The 19455-nt window shown below is 37.5% G+C and overlaps 1 protein-coding gene across 4 annotated transcripts in view; it reads right to left on the bottom strand.

Annotated features, from left to right (window-relative positions):
* Positions 1-18173, bottom strand: part of VPS13A (vacuolar protein sorting 13 homolog A) — a 261965-nt gene extending 243792 nt beyond the window's left edge. For all 4 annotated transcript variants that reach the window (XR_014822948.1, XM_021065108.2, XM_084988047.1 and 1 more), the window contains exon 1: positions 17912-18173. Coding sequence is in view for 3 of the 4 variants with exons in the window: in XM_021065108.2 (XP_020920767.2) it covers positions 17912-18011 (100 nt within the window). In the remaining variant the exon portion in view is untranslated. The remainder of the gene's footprint in view (positions 1-17911) is intronic.
* Between the last annotated feature and the right edge of the window lie 1282 nt (positions 18174-19455).

Genomic DNA, 19455 nt, shown 5'->3' with positions numbered 1-19455 from the left:
CTATCAAATTACCCATGACATTTTTCACAGAACTAGAACAAACAATCCAAAAATTTATAGGGAACCACAAACAACCCAGAATTGCCAAAGCAATCCTGGGGAACAAAAACCAAGCAGGAGGCATAACTCTCCCAGACTTAAGGCAATATTATAAAGCCACAGTAATCAAGACAGTGTAGTACTGGTGCCAAGACAGACAGACAGACCAATGGAACAGAATAGAGAACACAGAAATAAACCCAGACACCTACAGTCAATTAATCTTTGACAGAGGAGGCAAGAACATAAAATGGGAAAAAGACAGTCTTTTCAGCAAGTGGTGCTGGGAAAACTGGACAGCTGCATGTAAATCAATGAAACTGAAATGTACCCTCACACCATGCACACAAATAAACTCAAAATGGCTTAAAGACTTAAATGTAAGACAAGACACCATCAAACTCCTAGAGGAGAACATAGGCAAAACATTCCTTGATATCAACCTTAGAAATGTTTTCTCAGGTCAGTCTCCCAAAGCAACAGAAATAAAAGCAAAAATAAACCACTGGGACCTAACCAGACAGACAATCTTTTACACAGCAAAGGAAATCATAAAAAAACCAAAAAGACAACTTAAGAATGGGAAAAAATAGTTTCAAACGATGCAACTGGCAAGGGCTTAATCTCTAAAATATACAAACAACTTATATAACTCAACAGCAAAAAAAGCCAACAACCTAATTGAAAAATAGGCAAAAGACCTGATGGACATTTCTCCAAAGAAGATATACAGATGGCCAACAAGCACATGAAAAATGCCCAAATCCCTGATTATTAGAGAAATGCAAATCAAAAGTACTATGAGGTTCCACCTCACACCAGTCAGAATGGTCATGATTAATAAGTCCACAAGTAACAAATGCTGGAGGGGGTGTGGAGAAAAGGGAACCCTCCTGCACTATTGGTGGGAATGTAAACTGGTACAACCACTATGGAGAACAGTATGGAGGTACCCTAGAAAACTATACATAGAACTACCATATGACCTAGCAATCCCACTCCTGAGCATATATCTGGACAAAACTTTCCTTAAAAAAGACACATGCACCCGCATGTTCATTGCAGCTCCATTCACAACAGCCAAGACATGAAAACAACCTAAATATCCATCGACAGATGACTGGATTAAGATGTGGTATATATATACAATGAAATACTACTCAGTCACAAAAAAAGAACAAAATAATGCCCTTTGCAGCAACATGGATGGAACTAGAGACTCTCATCCTGAGAGAAGTCAGTCAGAAAGAGAAAGACAAATACCATATGATATCATTTATATCTACAATCTAATATATGGCACCAATGAACCTTTCCACAGAAAAGAAAATCATGGAGTTGGAGAACAGATTTGCAGTTGCCGAGGGAGAGTGAGTTGGGTGGACTGGGAATTTGGGATTAATAGATGCAAACTATTGCCTTTGGAATGGATAAGCAATGAGATCCTGCTATGTAGCTATGGGAACTAAATCTAGTCACTTGTGATGGAGCATAATGGAGGATAATATGAGAAAAAAGAATGTATACATGTATGTGTGATTATGTCACCTTGCTGTAAATTAGAAAATTGACAGAACACTGTAAACCAGCTATAATGGGAAAAATAAAAATCATTATTAAATAAATATGTAAGTAAAATTCTCTCTTGCATTTCCTACTGTAGCACAACAGGATCCCTGGGATGCAGGTTTGATCCCTGACCTGGCACAGTGGGTTAAAGATCACAGGTTGCCACAGCTGTGGTTTAGGTTGCAAATGCGGCTCAAATATGATCCCTGAATTGGGAACTCCATATGCTGCAGGGCAGCTGAAAAAGAAAATAAAACTCTACTTTTAACTTGTATTATTTTAATTATAATACATCTTTTTTAGTTGTATATGTGGTATTTATTCTCTATATGGAAAGTAGCTACTCATTCCTTTTAATGACTACTTGGCATTCTTACACTGTATCAGTGTATACGTTCAGTTACAGTATGTCTTAATATATTCCTCTTTGGGTTCATCCTGTATTGGATTCTCTGCATTTCCTAGACTTGAGTAACTGGACTTTCCCAGATTAGGGAAGGTTTCAGCTATGTCTTATATAGACTGCTATTAAAAAAAAAATCAAGATAAACACAAACTAAAACTCTCTAAGAGATATACACACAAAAAAGAAAAAGGAATTGCAAAGATAACAGTTAGACAGTCATCAAATCATAACAAAACGAGTTCCCATTGTGGCTCAGTGGAAATGAATCTGACTAGCATCCATGAGGATGCAGGTTTGATCCCTGGCCTCACTCAGTGGGATAAAAATCCAGCACTGTGGTAATCTGTGGTGTGGGTCACAGACACAGCTTGGATCTGGTGTTGCTGCGGTTGTGGTGTAGGCTGGCAGATGTAGCTCTGACTCAACGCCTAGTCTGGGAACCTCCATATACTACAGGTGTGACCCTAAAAAGACAAAAAAAAAAAAAAAGAAGGAGGAAAAAAAAGCTATAAAAACAAACCTAAAACAGTTTTCAAAATAACAGTAAGAACACAGCAATAATTACCTTATATTTAAATACATTAAATGCTCCAACCAAAAGACACAGAGTGCTGAATAGATACAGAAATAGGACCTGTGTACATGCTGCCTACCAGAGACTCATTTCAGATCTAGAGACATATACAGACTGAAAGTGAGAGAATGAAAAATGTATTCCATATAAATGGAAACCAAAATAATTCCTTGTAGCAATACTTATACCAAATGAAACACACTTTAAAAGAAAGCCTGTTATAAGAAACAAAGAGGGCCACTACATATTGATCAAAAAATCAATCTAAGACATAAAAACCATAAATATATATGCACCAAACATAGAAGCACCCAAATATACAAGCCAAGTATTAACAGACATAAAAGAAGAAGTTGACAGTAATACAATAGGGACAATAATAGAAAGAGACTTTAATACCCCCACTTATAGCAATAGACAGATCATCCAGACTGAACTTCAATGACAGATTATACCTCACGGACTTAAGTGATATATATAGGAGCATTCCATCTGAAAGCAGTAAAACACACATTTTTTTCAAATGCACAGAAAATAGGCACCAGAATAGATCACATGCAAGACCACAAAACAAGCCTTGGTAAATTTAAGAAAACTGAAACATCAGGCATCTTTTGCAACCACAATGCTGTGAGACTAGAAACCAACTATAAGAAAAAAACTGAAAAAAGACAAACACATGGAAGGAAAACAATATGCTATTAAACAAGCAATGGACCACTAAAGAAATCAAAATGGAAATAAAAAAATACCTAAAGACAAATGAAAATGAAAATACGATGATCTAAAATCTATGGGATGTAGCAAAAGCAATTCTAAGAGGGAGGTTTACAGCAATACAAGCTTACCTCTGGAAATAAGAAAAATCTCAAATAAACAACCTAAACTTATACCTAAAGACACAAAAGAAGGAAGAACAAAACCCAAAGTTAGAAGGAAAGGAACCATAAAGATTAGAGCAGAAATAAACGAAATACTGACTTAAAAAAAAAAAAAAAAAGAAGAAGAAAAGATCTATGAAACTAACAGCTGGCTCTTTGGAAAGATAAAAAAAAATTGATAAACCTTGAGCCAGACTCATCAAGAGGAAGAGAGTACACATCAGTAAAATGAGAAATCAATAGGGACGAGTTAAAACCAACACCACAGAAACACAAAGGATCATAAGAGACTACTACAACCAACTATAAGTCAATGAAGTGGACAAATTCTTAGAAAGGTATGATATCCCAAGACTAAACCAGGAAGAAATAGAAAATAACAATAGACCAATTACTGATAAGGAAAAAAAAAAAACCCAACAAATAAAGGTACAGGACTAGCTGGCTACACAGGTGAAATCTACCGAACATTTACAGAAGAGTTAACACGTACTCTCTCAAAAATATTACAAAAAATTCCAAAGGAAGGAATATTTCTAGCTCATCCTACCAGGCCACCATCAGCCATATACCAAAATCAAACAAATTTATTACCACCCCAAAAAAATTACATGCCAACACCACTGATGATCAAGACAAACAAATCCTCAACAAAATATTACCAAACCAAGTAACAACAATACATTATAACAATCATACACTATAATCAAGTGGAATTTATCCCAGAGATGCAAGGATTTTTCAATATCCACAAATAAATTAATATGATATACCACATCAACAAACTGAATTAAAAAAAAGATCATCTCGAAAGATGCCCAAAAAGCTTTTGATAAAATTCAACATCCAAAAAGCATGCACAGAGGCAACATACCTCAGCATAACAAAGGCTATACATGACAAACCCACAGCTAACATTATAATCAATGGTGAAAAGCTAAAAGCATTTCCTCTAAGATTAAGAATAAGACAAGGATTTCCACTCTCACCACATTTATTCAATATAGTTTTGGAAGTCCTAGCCACAGCAAAAATAAGAAAAAGAAATAAAAGGAATCTAAGCTTGAAAAGAAGAAGTAAAACTATCAATATTTGAAAATGACATGGTACCATATAAAGTTGCAGGATACAAAATGAACATATAGAAATATGTTTCATTTCTATACCTTAACACCAAAGTATCAGCGAAATTAAGGAAAAAAAATCCCATCTTCTATCGCATCGTAAAGAATAAAATATCTAGATATAAAGCTATCTAAGGAAGTAAAAGACCTGTGCTTGGAAAACTATAAAAAGCTGATGAAGAAATCTGAAGATGACACAATTAGATGAAAAGATATACCATATTCTTGCATTGGAAGAATTAATATTGTCAAAATAACTACACTACCCAAGGCAATCTACACAGGCAATGTAATCCCTATCAAAATACTAATGGTATTTTGGAATGGAACTGGAACAAAAAAATTTTAAATTTGTATGGAAACACAAAAGACCCTGAATAACCAAAACAATCTTGAAAAAGAAGAACAGAGCTGGAGGAGTCATGATCCCTGACTTCTGACTCTACTACCAAGCTACAGTCATCAAAACAGTATGGTACTGTCACAAAAACAGACACACTGACCAATGTAACAGGACAAAGAGTCCAGAAATAAACTTACACACTTATGGCCAATTAATCTATGAGGAAAGAGGCATGAATATACAATGGAGAAAGAAAGTATCTTCAGTAAGCGATTCAGAGAAAACTGGAAATCTACTGAGTATTAATATGATAAAAGTGTCAATTTACTAAGAATATATAACAGATGTAAATATACATGCAGCAAACATCAGAGCTCAAAAATATATAAAGCTGAATAATTGAAGAGAGAAAGAGATAGCTCTATGGTGAGAACAGGAGGCTTCAATACACAACTTTAGCAATGGGTGGAACAACCAGACAGAAGATTAACAAGAAAATAGATTAACAAGAAAATAGATGGACTGAACTTAACCTATATACAGAAAACACTCTTAGCCAACAACAGTAGAATACACAATTTTATCAAATGCACATGGAACACTTTCCAGTTTAAATCTATGTTAGGTAACAAAGGAAACAATAAATTTTAAAAGACTGAACTTATATGAGCTATCTTTTCTGATAACAATGGAATGGACCTAGAAATCAACAGCAGAAGGAAAACTGGAAAATCCACAAATACATGAAAATTTATACACTCAAGCAAGTAGTGAATCAAAGGAGAAATCATAAGAAAAAATTTAAAAACAATTTTAAAAAGTTAAAATGAAAACACACACCAAAATTTGTGGGATAAAGTAAAAGAGGTCCCGTGAGACAAATTTATAGCAGTAAATGTTTATTTTAATAAAGAAGAAATATCCCAAATCAACAACCTAAATTTGCATCTTAAAAATTAGCTAAACTCAAATCCATCAGAAGGTATGAAATAATAAAGATTAGAACAGATGTAAGTAAAACAGAGAACAAAACCAAGAGAAAACTGATGGAAACCAAAAGGTGGTTCTTCAAGAGTGTCAACAAAATTGACAAATCATTAACTAGACTAAGAAAGAGAGAACAGTCAAATACAGGTGACCCCTGAACAACACAGGCTTAAATTTTGCAGGTCCACTTATATGTGGATTTTTTTTTCAAGAAATACATACTTCAATACTACATGATCCACAGAGAGCCGAATCCAAGGATGTGAATCATGGATGTGGGAAGTCAACTATACAATTATAGTTATAGATTTTTGAGAATATACACTGTTCAAGGGTCACCTGTAACTAAAGTCAAAAATGAAGGAAGGGATAGAACTACCAAATTCATAGAAATAAAAAGGATTCTAAGAATAATATGAACAGCAGTATGTCAACAAATTTGAAAACCTAGATGAAACAGATAAATTCTTGGGAACATGCAGCTTACCAGTAATGAATCAAGGAAAAAAAAAATCTGAACAGATCTATAATTAGTAATGAGATTTCATCAGTGATCAAAAACCTTCCCATAATAACAACAAAAGCACAGGACTAGATGGTTTCACCAGTGAATTCTACCAAACATTTAAAAGAAAACATCAATCCTCCTCAAATTCTTCCATAAAACTAAAGAGGAGGAAATACTTCCAAACTCAATCTTTGAGGTCAGCATTAATCTGTTAACAAATCAGACAAAGATACTGCAAGAAAACTACAGATCAATATCCCCCATGAATACTGAGGCAAAAATCCTCAAGAATATACTAACAAAAAAAATTCAATAGCACATTAACAGAATTATAGACATCTACTATGCAATATAATTTATTCTAGGAATGGAAAGATAGTTCGACATACAAATTCAACCAATGTAATATACCTCATTAACAGAATGAAGGAAAAAACACCAGATGAATAAAATCCATTTGAAAAATTTCAACACCCTTTCACGAAAAAACACTCCACAAATTAGGAATAAAAGGAAAACTACCTCAACATATGAAGGCAATATATGGAAAGCATACAATGAACGTGACACTCAAAGGTAAAGGATCAATCTTTTTCCTCTAAAATCAGGAACAAAAAGATAAGGATGCACACTTTTGCCACTTTTATTCAATACAGAACATCACTGCCAGAGCAATTAGGCAAGAGGCATAAATAAAAGGCATCCACATTGGAAAGGAATAATACTTAGGTATAAACTTAAGGGGCGAGTGAGTGGACGGATGGAATTACACCCTGAAACAATAAAACATTATTGAAAGAAAGTAAAAACACATATAAACGGAAAGGCATTTTGTGCTCATCAATTTTAAGACAATATTGTTAAGATATCAATACTACCCAAAGCAACTTACAAATTCAATGTAATCCACATTAAAATCCCAACATTTTGCAGAAATAAAAAATTACATCTTTAAAAAGTCATATGGCATCTCAAGAGACCCACAGTCAAAACAATCTTCCAAAGAAAGTTGGCAGTCTCACATTTCCTGTTTTCAACATGTACTAACAACAGCACTATGATCAAAATAGCATGGTGCTTGCTAAAAACGACAATCTATGGAACAGGATAAAATATTTGCAAATGATGTGACTGACAAAAAATTAATATCCAAAATATTCAAAAAGCTCATATTAAAAGTATCAAAAAACAAGCAATCCAATCAAAAATAGCCAGAAGACTTGAAGAAACATTTTTCCAAAAACAATAAACAGAGGGCTAATAGACACATGAAAAGATGCTCAATACTTCTAATTATCAGAGAAATGCAAATCAAAAGCACAATGAGATATCACCTCATACCTGTCAGAATGGCTATCATCAAAAATTCTGCAAACAACAAATGTTGGACAGGATATAGAGAAAAGGGAGCCCTTGTACACTATGATGGGAATGTAAATTAGTGCAGCCACAGTAGAAAACAGTATGGAAGTTACTTAAAATACTAAAAACAGAATTATCATATGACCCAGCAATTCTCCTGGGTATATATCCAGAAAAAAAAAGAAAAAAACACTAATTCAAAAAGATACATGCACCCAATGTTCACAGCAGCACTATTTACAATAGCCAAGATATGGAAACAACCCAGGTGCCCATCAATAGATGACTGGATTAAGATATGTGTGTGTGTGTGTGTGTGTGTGTGTGTGTGTGTGTGTGTGTGTCTCTCTCTCACACACACACACACACGAATATTACTCAGCCATAAAAAAGAATGAGGAGTTCCCATTGTGGTGCAGCAGAAACAAATGTGACTAGTATCCATGAGGATGTGGATTCAATCCCTGGCCTCAGTGGGTAGGGGATCCAGCAGTGCCATGAGCTGTAGTGTAGTCGTAGACACAGTTCAGGTTCCACATTGCTATGGCTGTGTTATAGGCCAGCAGCTGTAACTCCGATCTGGCCCATAGCCTGGGAACTTCCATATGCTTCGGGTATGGCCTTAGAGAGCAAAAAAAAAAAAAGAAAATACTGCTACTTAGAGCAACATGGCTGGAAATAGAGAATATTATGCTTAGTGAAAAATGTCAGAGAAAGATAAATGTTATATAAGGAATCTAAAAAGTAATTAGAATGAATGTATATACAAAACAAACAGACTCACAGACATAGAAAACAAAGTTGTGGTTATAAAAGGGAAAAAGGAAGGGACAAATTGGGAGTATGGGATTAAGAGACACAAACTGATACATATAAAATAGGTAAGAAAAAAATATTTACTGTATAGTGCTGGGAATTATAACTATTATCTTGTAATAATCTATAATGGGATATAAAATACTAAATCCCTACGCTATATACATGAAATTAGCACAATACTGCAAATCAACTACACATAAATTAAAAAAAAAAAAAACCCACAGTGCTTACATACAGACACTTACAACGCTGGAAGAGAGTAGAGTGCCCAGCAATAAACCCTTGTATATAGAGTCAAATGATTTTTGACAAGGCTATCAAGATCATTCAATTTGGAATTTATCTTTTCAACAAAACATTGGGAAAATGGATATTTAGGTGCAAAAGAAATAAGAACTGAATCATTATCTCATAATATACCCAAAAAATTAACTCAAAATGGATCAAAGACTTAAATGTCTGACCTAAAACTATAAAATTCTTAAAAGATAGATAAAAAGTTCCATGACATCAGATTTGGCAATGATTTCTTAGACATGTCATAAAAAGCATCAAAAAAAAAAAAGATTTGAACTTCAATCAAAATTAAAATCTTTTGTACATTATAGGGCACTATCAACACTGAAAGGCAAGACAGACAAGGGGAAAATATTTACAAGTCTCATATCTGATAAGGGATCACACTGAGAATATATAAAGACCTCCTACAACTCAACAACAAAAAACCAAACAACCTAAAGGATGGCCAAAGATTTTAAACCATTTTCCAAAGAAAATATACGAATGGCCAATAAGCACATGAAAAGATGTTCAACATCATTAATCAATAAGAAAATGTAAATCAAAATGACACATCCATTAGGAAGGCCACTATCAACAAAACAAAGAAATGAATATTTCTGAGTATGTGGGGAAAATGGAATCCTTCTGTGCTGTTGATGGGAATGTAAAACAGTATGACTATTATGGAAAGTAGTACCATGGTCCCTCAAAAAATTAATTACCACATGACCCAGCAATTCCATTTGTGAGTATATATCCCAAATATTTGAAAGCAGGGACTTAAGAGATACTTGAACACTCGTGTTTTCAGTAGCATTATCCACAATAGCTAAAAGGTGGAAACAACCCATGTGTTTGTTCACTGACAGATGAATGAAGAAACAAAATGTGGCACAACAGAACATTATTCGCCCTTAAGAATGAACATTCTTCTGACATATGCTTTAACAGATAAACCCTAAAGACTGTATGCAGAGTAAAAAATGCAGGACACAAAAGGACAAATATTGTATGATACAACTTACATGAGGTACCTAGAATAGTCCAATTCCTAGACACAAAATAGAATGGTTGCCAGAGGTGTGTGGAAGGGAAAATGGATAGTTTACTGCTTAATGGGTATAGTATCTTGGTTCTGCAAGACAGAAATTCTGGATACAGATAAGGTGATGGTTATACAACAAGAATATACTTAATGCCACTGTACACTTAGAAATGGTCGTGAGGAGTTCCTGTTGTGGCTGAGCAGTAGCAAACCCAACTAGTACCCATGAGGACATGGGTTTGATCCCTGGCCTCACTCAGTGGGGCTGTGAGCTGCAGTGCTGGTGGCAGATGTGCCTCAGATCTTGCATTGCTGTGGATGTGGTGTAGGCTAGCAGCTGCAGCTCCATTTTGAACCCCAGCCTGGGAACTTCCAAATGCTGCAGGTATGGCCCTAAAAAGACAAAACAAAAAACAAAAAATAGTAACTGCATTTAGTGACTACAGCTTATGGATAAGTTAAATGAATAATAATATTACAGATAAGCAGAAGAAATGGAATGGAATATTGTTATAAGATACCTTCACTATCCCTGAAGCAGTACATCTTATTTCAAAGTAAACCTATATTCATTTTAAATGTGTAAGTATAATTGATAGGCTAGGAGAGGAGAAAAAAATTAAATCATACAAAACACTCAAAGTCAGAGAAGAAAGAAAAAGGGGGAAATTTTTAAAAGTAAAGACAGACATTCCCATGGCATGCAGAAGTTCCCAGCTAAGGATCAAATCTGTGCCGCAGCAGAGTCCTGAGCCACAACAGTGACACCACCAGATCATTAACCGCTAGGCCATGAGGCAACTCCTATATGTTTGTTTCAATTGGTTTAGTTTCTTTCTTTAGTCTGAATTTTTGTTTGTTTTTTATACTCTACATGAGTGCAATCACACAGCATTTGTCTGTCTCCATCTGACTTATTTCACTTAGCATATTACCCTCCAAGTCTATCCATGGTGTGGCAAATGGCAAAATAAGCAACCCACTTTAAATATAAAGACAGACAAATCAACAGTAAAGGGATGTAACAAATTTATAGAACATTTCAAGCAACAACAGCAGCATACACAGTCTTCTCAAGGTCACATGGAACATTCACCAAAATAAACCACATTCTGGGCCAGAAAACATACCTTCACAAACTTAATGGAAAAGAAGTCATACAAAGTTCGCTTTTAGGCCACAATGGAATTAAACCAGAAATCTGAAAGATTTCTGGAAAGAAAGAAAAAAAATTCCAAAATATCCAAAGATTAAATAAACACCAGTTTTAAATAGCACATAAGTCAAAGAAATCTCAAAATGTATAAAATATTTTGAATCAAATGAAAATAAGCCTTACCAAAATCTGTGACATGCAGCAAAAGAGAAATTTATAACATCAAATGCATATATTCAAAAAGGAGAATGAAGTTGCCACTGCAGCTCAGCAATAACAAATCTGACTAGTATCCATGAGGGTGCTGGTTCAATCCCTGGCCTTGCTCAACAGGTTAAGGATCCAGCATTGCTGTGAATTGTGATGTAGGTCACAGATGGGGCTCAGATTTGGTGTCGCTGTTGAATAGGCCAGCAGCTGCAGCTCCAGTTCAACCCCTGGCCTGGAAATATCTATATGCTGAAGGTGCAGCCCTAAAAAGAAAAAAAAAAAAAAGAAAAAGAAAAGGATAATGATCTAAAACCAATAGTCTAAGCTTCCACCTTAGCAAACTAGAAAAAAAAGAGCAAAGTAAATCCTAAGCAAGAAGAAAAATATTAAGAACTCAATGTCATTCAATATAGAAAATCAAGAGATTCCAATGAAACCAAAAGCTGGTTCTTTGAAAAGATCAATAAAACTGGTAACTCTCTGCCATATTAACAAATAAGAAAAAGATACTAATTACCAATAGGAGAAATGAAAGGAAGGGCCATCACTTCTGATCCCACGCCCATTAAAAGGTTAGTAAAGAAAACAAACACACAGGAGTTCCCGCCATGGCTCAGTGGTTAAAAAACCCAACTAGTACCCATGAGGATGTGGGTTCGATCCCTGGCCCTGCTCAGCAGGTTAAGGATCCAGCATTGCCATGAGCTGTGCTGTAGGTCACAGATGCGGCTCGGATCCCATGCTGCTGTGGTGTAGGCCAGCGGCTACAGCTCTGATTAGACCCCTAGTCTGGGAACTTCTATGTGCTGCGAAAAAAGACCAAAAAAAAAAAAAAAAAAAAAAAAAAAGAACACATACACACATATGTTTTAACTTAGATGAAATGTACCAATTCCTTTAAAAAAATTCTATAAAAACACATGCAAGAAAAATCTACATAAGTCTATAACTATAAAGGAAATTGAATCAACAATTACTAATCTTTCAAAGCTGAAAGCATAATGCCAAGATGATTTTGCTAATGTTCTACCAAATATTTAAAGAAAAAAATAATACTAATCTCTTACAATCTCTTCCAGATAACATACGAACACTTCTAACTCATCTATAAGGTCGGTATTACCCTCATCAAAAAAACAGATTTAAAAAAATTACAAGCAAGAAAAACCACAGACCAGCATCACTCATGAATATTGATGCAAAAATCCTCAATAAAATTTCAGCAACTTGCATCCAACAAGATATAAAAATGATTATGCACCAGTTTTCACTGTGGTTTAGTGGGTTAAGAACCTGACATAGTGTCCATGAGGATGCAGGTTAAATCACTGGCCTCACTCAGTTGGTTAAGGATCTGGTGTTGCCGCAAACTGTGGTATAGGTCATAGATGCAGCTCAGATCCAGTGTCGCTGTGGCTATGATGTAGGGTGGCAGCTGCAGCTCCTATTCAACCCCTAACCCAAGAATTTCCATATGCCACAGGAGCAGCCTTAAAAAAAAAAAAAAAAAATCTATACCACAGCGAAGTAGGATTAATTCACTCTAAAAGGCTCATTCCACATTCAAAAAATTTAACGTAATCTTATAATTCACAGAAAAATTCTATGAGCATATCAACAGATGCAGAAAAACACCTTACAAAATACAACATACACTCTTTTTTTTTTTTTTTTTAAGTCTTTTTGTCTTTTCAAGGGCCACACCCGTGGCATATGAAGGTTCCCAGGCCAGGGATCCAACTGGAGCTGCAGCCGCCAGCCTACACCAGAGCCACAGCAATGCAGGATTCCACGTCACGTCTACAATCCACACCACAGCTCACAGCAACACCGGATCCTCAACCCACTTACCGAGGCCAGGAATCAAACCCACAACCTCATGGTTCCTAGTCGGATTCATTAACCACCGAGCCACAATGAGAACTCCCCAATATACATTCTTGAAAAAACCTTTCAGCATACCAGGAATAGAGGTATGTACGGTAAGAAAAAAATAAATAAATAATGGATGCCTCTAGGGATGAGGGCAAACTTTTGGGCATGATGGATACATTCATTATCTTGATCATGATCATGGTTTCCCATGTGCACACATGTCAAAATTTACCAAACTGTAGAATTTAAATATCTGTATTTTACTGTGTGTCAATTTTACCTCAATAAAGCTGTTAATACATTATTAATGGTAGACTCTAGATTTGGGTATATGGGTACGGACTGTAAAATCTTTCAACACTGATATATGTTTGAACACTTCTTAAAAAATGTTCCCTTTCAAGTCTAAAGGCCTATGAAAGTATCCTAGAGCATAAAAGTAAAAACAATATTTAAGGAAAGAGAATCAATAATTCCACTAGACTATATAACAATCATTTGTTTGGTACCCCAGTATATTCCCACGACAGAAAAATGACTTCTTAGAATAAGGAATTGTGCCCTGACTGAATCTTCGTATTGCTAAAGAGTCACTGTTATCTTCGGAATGTGCATTAAGAGGCCACTGAACATAAGACTATATGTAAAGAAAACACTGAGAGACTAACAATTCAAAAACAGAGGAGTTCTCGTCATGGCTCAGCAGAAACGAATCTGACTAATATCCAAGAGGACGTAGGTTCAATCCCTGGCCTCACTCAGTGGGTTAAAGATCTGGTGTTGCCATGAGCTGTGTGATAGGTCACAGATGTGGTTCAGATCTGGTGTTGCTGTGGCTGTTGGTATAGGCTGGCAGCTGTAGCTCCAATTAGCTACATCCATATGCTGTGGGCACGGCCCTAAAAAGACAAAAAAAAAAAAAAAAAAAAAAATACAGCTCATACATCTTTACATGAATTAAAAAAAAAAAAAAAAAACGATTAAAAAATGATCAGAGATCTAACAGACATTTCTCCAAAGAAGACAGGTGGCCAAAAAGCACATGCAAAGGTGCTCAACATCACTATTAAAGAAATGCAAATCAAAACTATAATGAGGCATCACCTCGCACGAGTGAGAATAATAGAAGTCTATAAATAATAAAAGCTGGAGAAGGTGTGTAGAAAAGGTAACCTTCCTACACTGCTGGTGGGAATGTAAGCTGGTACCATTACTATAGAAAACAGTATGGAAGTTCCTTAAAAACTAAATATAGAACTACCATGTGATCCAGCAATCGCACTCCTGGACATCTATTTGGAGAAAACCGTAATTCAAAAAGACACATGTACCCCAGCATTCATTTCAGCACTATTTACAAGAGTCAAGACATGGAAGCAACCTAAATGACCATCAACAGAGGACTGGATAAAGAAGATGTGGTACATATAGACAACAGAATATTAGCCATTAAAAAAGCATGAGTTAGGGAGCTCCCATTGTGGCTTGGTAGATTACAAACCCAACTACTATCCACGACGATGCAAGTTCCATCACTGGCCTCTCTCAATGGGTTGAGGAGCTGTGGTGTAGGTCACAGGTGCGGCTCGGATCCGGCACTGCTGTGGCTGTGGCATAGGCCAGCAGCTGCAGCTCCAATCTGACCCCTAGCCCAGGAATTTCAATATGCAACAGATGTAACCCTAAAAAGCAAAAATGAAAATTAAAAAGCATGAGTTGATGCCATTTGCAGCAACACAGCTGGACCTACAAATTATTATAAGTGAAATAAGTCAGAGAATGACATATATCATGAGATCACTAATATGTAGAATCTGATAAAAATGATACAATATAACTTACAAAACAGAAATAACTCAAAGACTTCTAAACCAAACCTATGTTTACCAAAGAGGAAATGGGGGAGGGAATTAGGGAGTTGGGATTGATTATATACGCACTAATATATATAAAGTATACAGGTAACAAGGACCTAATACAAGGCATAAGGAAATCTACTCGATATGTATAATAACCCATATGGGAAAAGAATCTGAAAAAGAATAGATATATGTATATGTATAACTAATATACTTTGCTGTATGCCTGAAACACAACTTTGTAAGTCAACCATACTCCAATGAAATTTAAAAAAATAAACCGAAATAAAATAAAATACATGCCCACAAAAAACCTGTACATGAATGTTCACAGCAGCATTACTCTAAAAGGCAAAAAGTAGCAATAACTTAAATGTCCATCAGCTGATGGATAAACAAAATTGGTTATATCCATACAATGGAACATTAGTTAGTCATAAAAAGGAATGAAATACTGATACATGCTACAGTATAAATCAACCTTGAAAATATAACATTAAGTGAAAGAAGCCAAAACAAGAGGCCATATATATTGATCCCACTTAAATAAAATGTCCAGAATTGACAAATTTATAGGGCACAAAAAGTAAATTAGTAGATGCCAGAGGCAGGGTGGGGGTAAACCTGGAGTGACTGTTGATAGGTATAAGGTTTATTTTCAGAGTATTGAAAATGTTCCGGAATTTGATAGAGGTGATTAGTTGCACGATTTTGTGACTATACTAAAAAAACTGTACATTTGAAAAGGATGAATTTAATGGTATATGAATTACATCTCAATTGAAAAAAAAAATCTATTTTAAAATGAGCAAAAGATTTGAAAAGACACCTCAACAGAAAGATATAAACAGCAAAGAATAACATGAAAAGATGCTCAACACCCTCAATCACTAAGGAAATACAAATTAAAACCACAATGCTTTCTCACTATATATCTATTAGAAGGGCTAAAAAAGATTTTTAAATGACAATACTAAGAGCTAGTGAGGGTGTAGTGCAACTGAACACCTATACAATGCTAGTGAGACAGTAAAATGATACAGCCACTTTGAAAAGCAGTTTCATAGTTTCACATAAATTTAGTATTTCCTTACCATATGATCTTGAAAACCCCCAAAAAAATAAAAATTTATGTCCACACAAAAACCTGTTCATGCATTTTATAGTAGCTCTATTCATAATCACCAAAAGCCAAAAAAAAAGTCCTTGAACTGGTGAAAAGAATGGATTTATAGTACATTCACACAATAAAATAGTATTCACAAATACAGGAATGTGTAAAATCTAAAATATAACACAAATGAACATATCTGCAAAACAGAAACAGACTCACAAACATGGAGAACAGACATGTGGTTACCAAGGGGAGGGGGAAAGGAAGTGGGATGGACTGGGAGTTTGGGGTTAGTAGATGCAAACTACTAAATTTAGAATGGATAGGCAATGAGGTCCTCCCAGTCTCTTGAGGATACACCATGATGGAAGATAAGGGAATGTATATATGTATGACTGGGTCACTTTGATGTACAGCAGAAATTGGCACATGGTAAGTCAACCATAATTTAAATAAATAAATTTTTTAAAAAATGAAATATTGACACATGCAACACATGGATGCCTCTCAAATTGATTTTGTATAGTAAGCCACAAAATGTTCTCAAGGCTTCCTACAGAGGTAGGTGGAGACAAGTTTTATTATTTTTATTTTGCAAATGAGAAGCAGCACGATTAAATCATCTGCAAATTTCTGATACTAGTTCTTGTAGTCTAGTAGTCTCACTAAAACTATATTACCTGTTCACACTATTTCATAAAAGAAAAATACCAAAGTACTTTAGAAGACTGAAAGTGTGTGTATATTCAAGAACAGTAAAAATTTTTTAAACATATACTACAAACACACACAAAAATAACCCTAGCTTTAGCCTGGGAGAGTCATTTTGTAAAGAAGAGGAATCTGTTGTCTAACGGGTTTTAAATAGATAAGGGTATATAATACACAAACAGGTGGAAGCACTAAAAATGAAGCACCAAATAAGAAAGACCACCAGAAAACAACGGACGCTATAATAAAGCCCCGGTCCCTCACCATCTAAACAACATTAAGGACAGGTTCATCCCCGTATGAGAAGTTGCCCGGCGCACCTCGTTTTTTAAAAAATTCAGTTAACTCACTGGGATCCACAAAACCCCAAAGCTTTACACTGCTGCGTGAGGTTGTGAATTTAAAACACACAACCAACCCCTCGAGTCACTCTGCACAGGAGTTTTCGCCCTGTGTTACCAGCCAACCCAAGCGAGCCACCCCGGAGTCCAGGTGGTGTGGCCGGAAGGGGGAGCCCAGAAGCCGGCACCGTTCGGCCGTACCGGGAGGCTGGGCGAGGAAGGAAGAGGGCGTCTTTGGTCACAACGCCTGGCTTTCACGTGCAAGGCGGCGTGAGCCACTCCGTGGGCTGCCCGGGGCCTCCGTCACGACCCAAGGGGGTAAAATGGAACAAACTAAGCTCAACTGCGTCTCGTTGCCAACCCTCGCCCAGCACAGCTGAAACTGGACCGCCAGGGGCAGAAAAGGGCGCCTCGGCGGGATTTGAACTCCAGACCCTTGGAGTCCACTGCAGGTCCTCTTAGCCAGAAACAGGGGCCCTTTTCATCCCGCACCCAACACCCCATTCCCCTCAGGCCAAAAAAATAACTCGCAGACGGAGGCCCGGAACTGCTGCCGGGCTCTACGTAATCTGACCCCAACGAGAGCGGCGGCAGGTGGTAGCGCTCGGCGAGCGAGGGGCTCGAGGCCCCAAAAAGGCAAGGCCAGGCGCTGGCAACTGGAGCCTGGGAGGGAGGCGAGATGGAAGGGCGGCGGCGGTCTCATTACCTCCCCAGATGCCCAGAGTGAGTTGGGATGTGTCCAGGTTCACCACATAGTCCCCCAAGAACCGGTTCAACACGTCCACGACCACCGACTCGAACACCATTTTCCTCAGCCGCGGTGGACGCGGAGCTCCTTTTCCCTGAGCCTGCCTTCCTCGGGCCCCTCTCAGGAGGCGCTCAGTTCATCGGCTCCGGGGCGACTCCTACTCTGCCGCCACCGGTGCCGGACACGAAACGCCGCCGCGAGCCCTAGGAGGGGCCAAAGTGCCTGCTCGCGCGACTCATGCGCAGCTCCGGCTCCAGGTTTGGGGCGGAGCGATAGGCCGGGAGAGAGCTACCGCGCCTGCGCGGCCGCCTCTCTGACGCTTGCCCCTTTCGGGCACAGCTGGGCTCTGCCTTCTCCTCGGCCCCGCCTCCTCCCCCATTGCCTGGCAACTGGGCGAGCATCAGGAGCAGCCAAACATTTTCCGACCCCGCCCCACCGGCTTTTCCGCAACACTACTGATCGCGTGGGCAGGGACCTGGTGGGCGCGCGGAGGTTACTCCCAGCATGAAAGGTCCCCCGCCAACAGAAGAGACACAACTCCTGCGGGCGGGGTGGTCCTGCAATACTAAGTGGAACCGGACGGGTTCCAGCCTCTTCCCGGTTAAGTGGGAGGCGTCCCAGTGTACCAGGGAGAACTCCCTTATTATTACAGGTTCTGAGGTACAGCAGAGCCCCGGCATTGCTTTCTGAGTTCGACCAGCCTGAGTGTTTGGACGCCCTCCAGGTCCTTGAGCGTTTCCCTGGCTGCAAATCGAGAGAGGGAAGAGTGGACTCGGGGTTGTAATTCCATGCCCCTTTCCCTACATCTGAGATCGCACTCTTTTTGGTCAAGTTATTTACACGGAGCCGACTTTCATCCCTTAGAGAGTCAGCCAGTCCGGAAACTGCTGAGCACCCTCCAAGAAATACTTCAAGACATAGACCCTGAACCCTTGAGCCTTGGCAGAAAGACTGATCTTAAATAAATAAATACACCCACTCCCACCCCGGCGTTTGGTCTGAGGTCACAAAGGCCTGAGGTCACAGAGACGCTGGATGTGAAGTTTGGAGAACCATAATTAATAAACTCTTAAAGATTTAAGAGGTAGGGGTGTAGTTTAAACTTCTCTCTGCATGGCAAATGATGAGTTTCTGTGATTTCTTCATCATGCAAGCGCTTTTTCTGCAGTCACCGAAATTTTTTAAGGTTTAAAGATTTACTTTCGCAAGTAGAATGCCTGGCAAATACGTGTAAAATCTTGTTTTACATGAGTTTATTAGTTATTTTCATATAATTTCATATTTGAAGGGCCTTTATTAGGTCACATTTCAATCTCTTGGTCTTTAAGGTAATGAAGCTGCAATGTTAGGGATTTGTCCAAAGTGACACAACTAATTTTCTACAGAAACAGATGGAATCTGGTACTTTTGACTGACTCCACCCCACCAACCCACCTATTCTCTTTCATTTGTCTATTGACATTGGAAATTTACCTCGAATACTTCAACAGAGTATAACAGAA

This window comes from Sus scrofa, chromosome 1 (genome assembly GCF_054392235.1).
Source record: "Sus scrofa isolate SSC_HxYL_T2T_F1_AM1 chromosome 1, Sscrofa_HxYL_maternal_Yorkshire_Landrace_v2.0, whole genome shotgun sequence".
NCBI lineage: Eukaryota > Metazoa > Chordata > Mammalia > Artiodactyla > Suidae > Sus > Sus scrofa.
The sequence above is the reverse complement of the archived record's forward strand: the minus strand, read 5'-3'. Positions and strand labels throughout refer to the sequence as shown.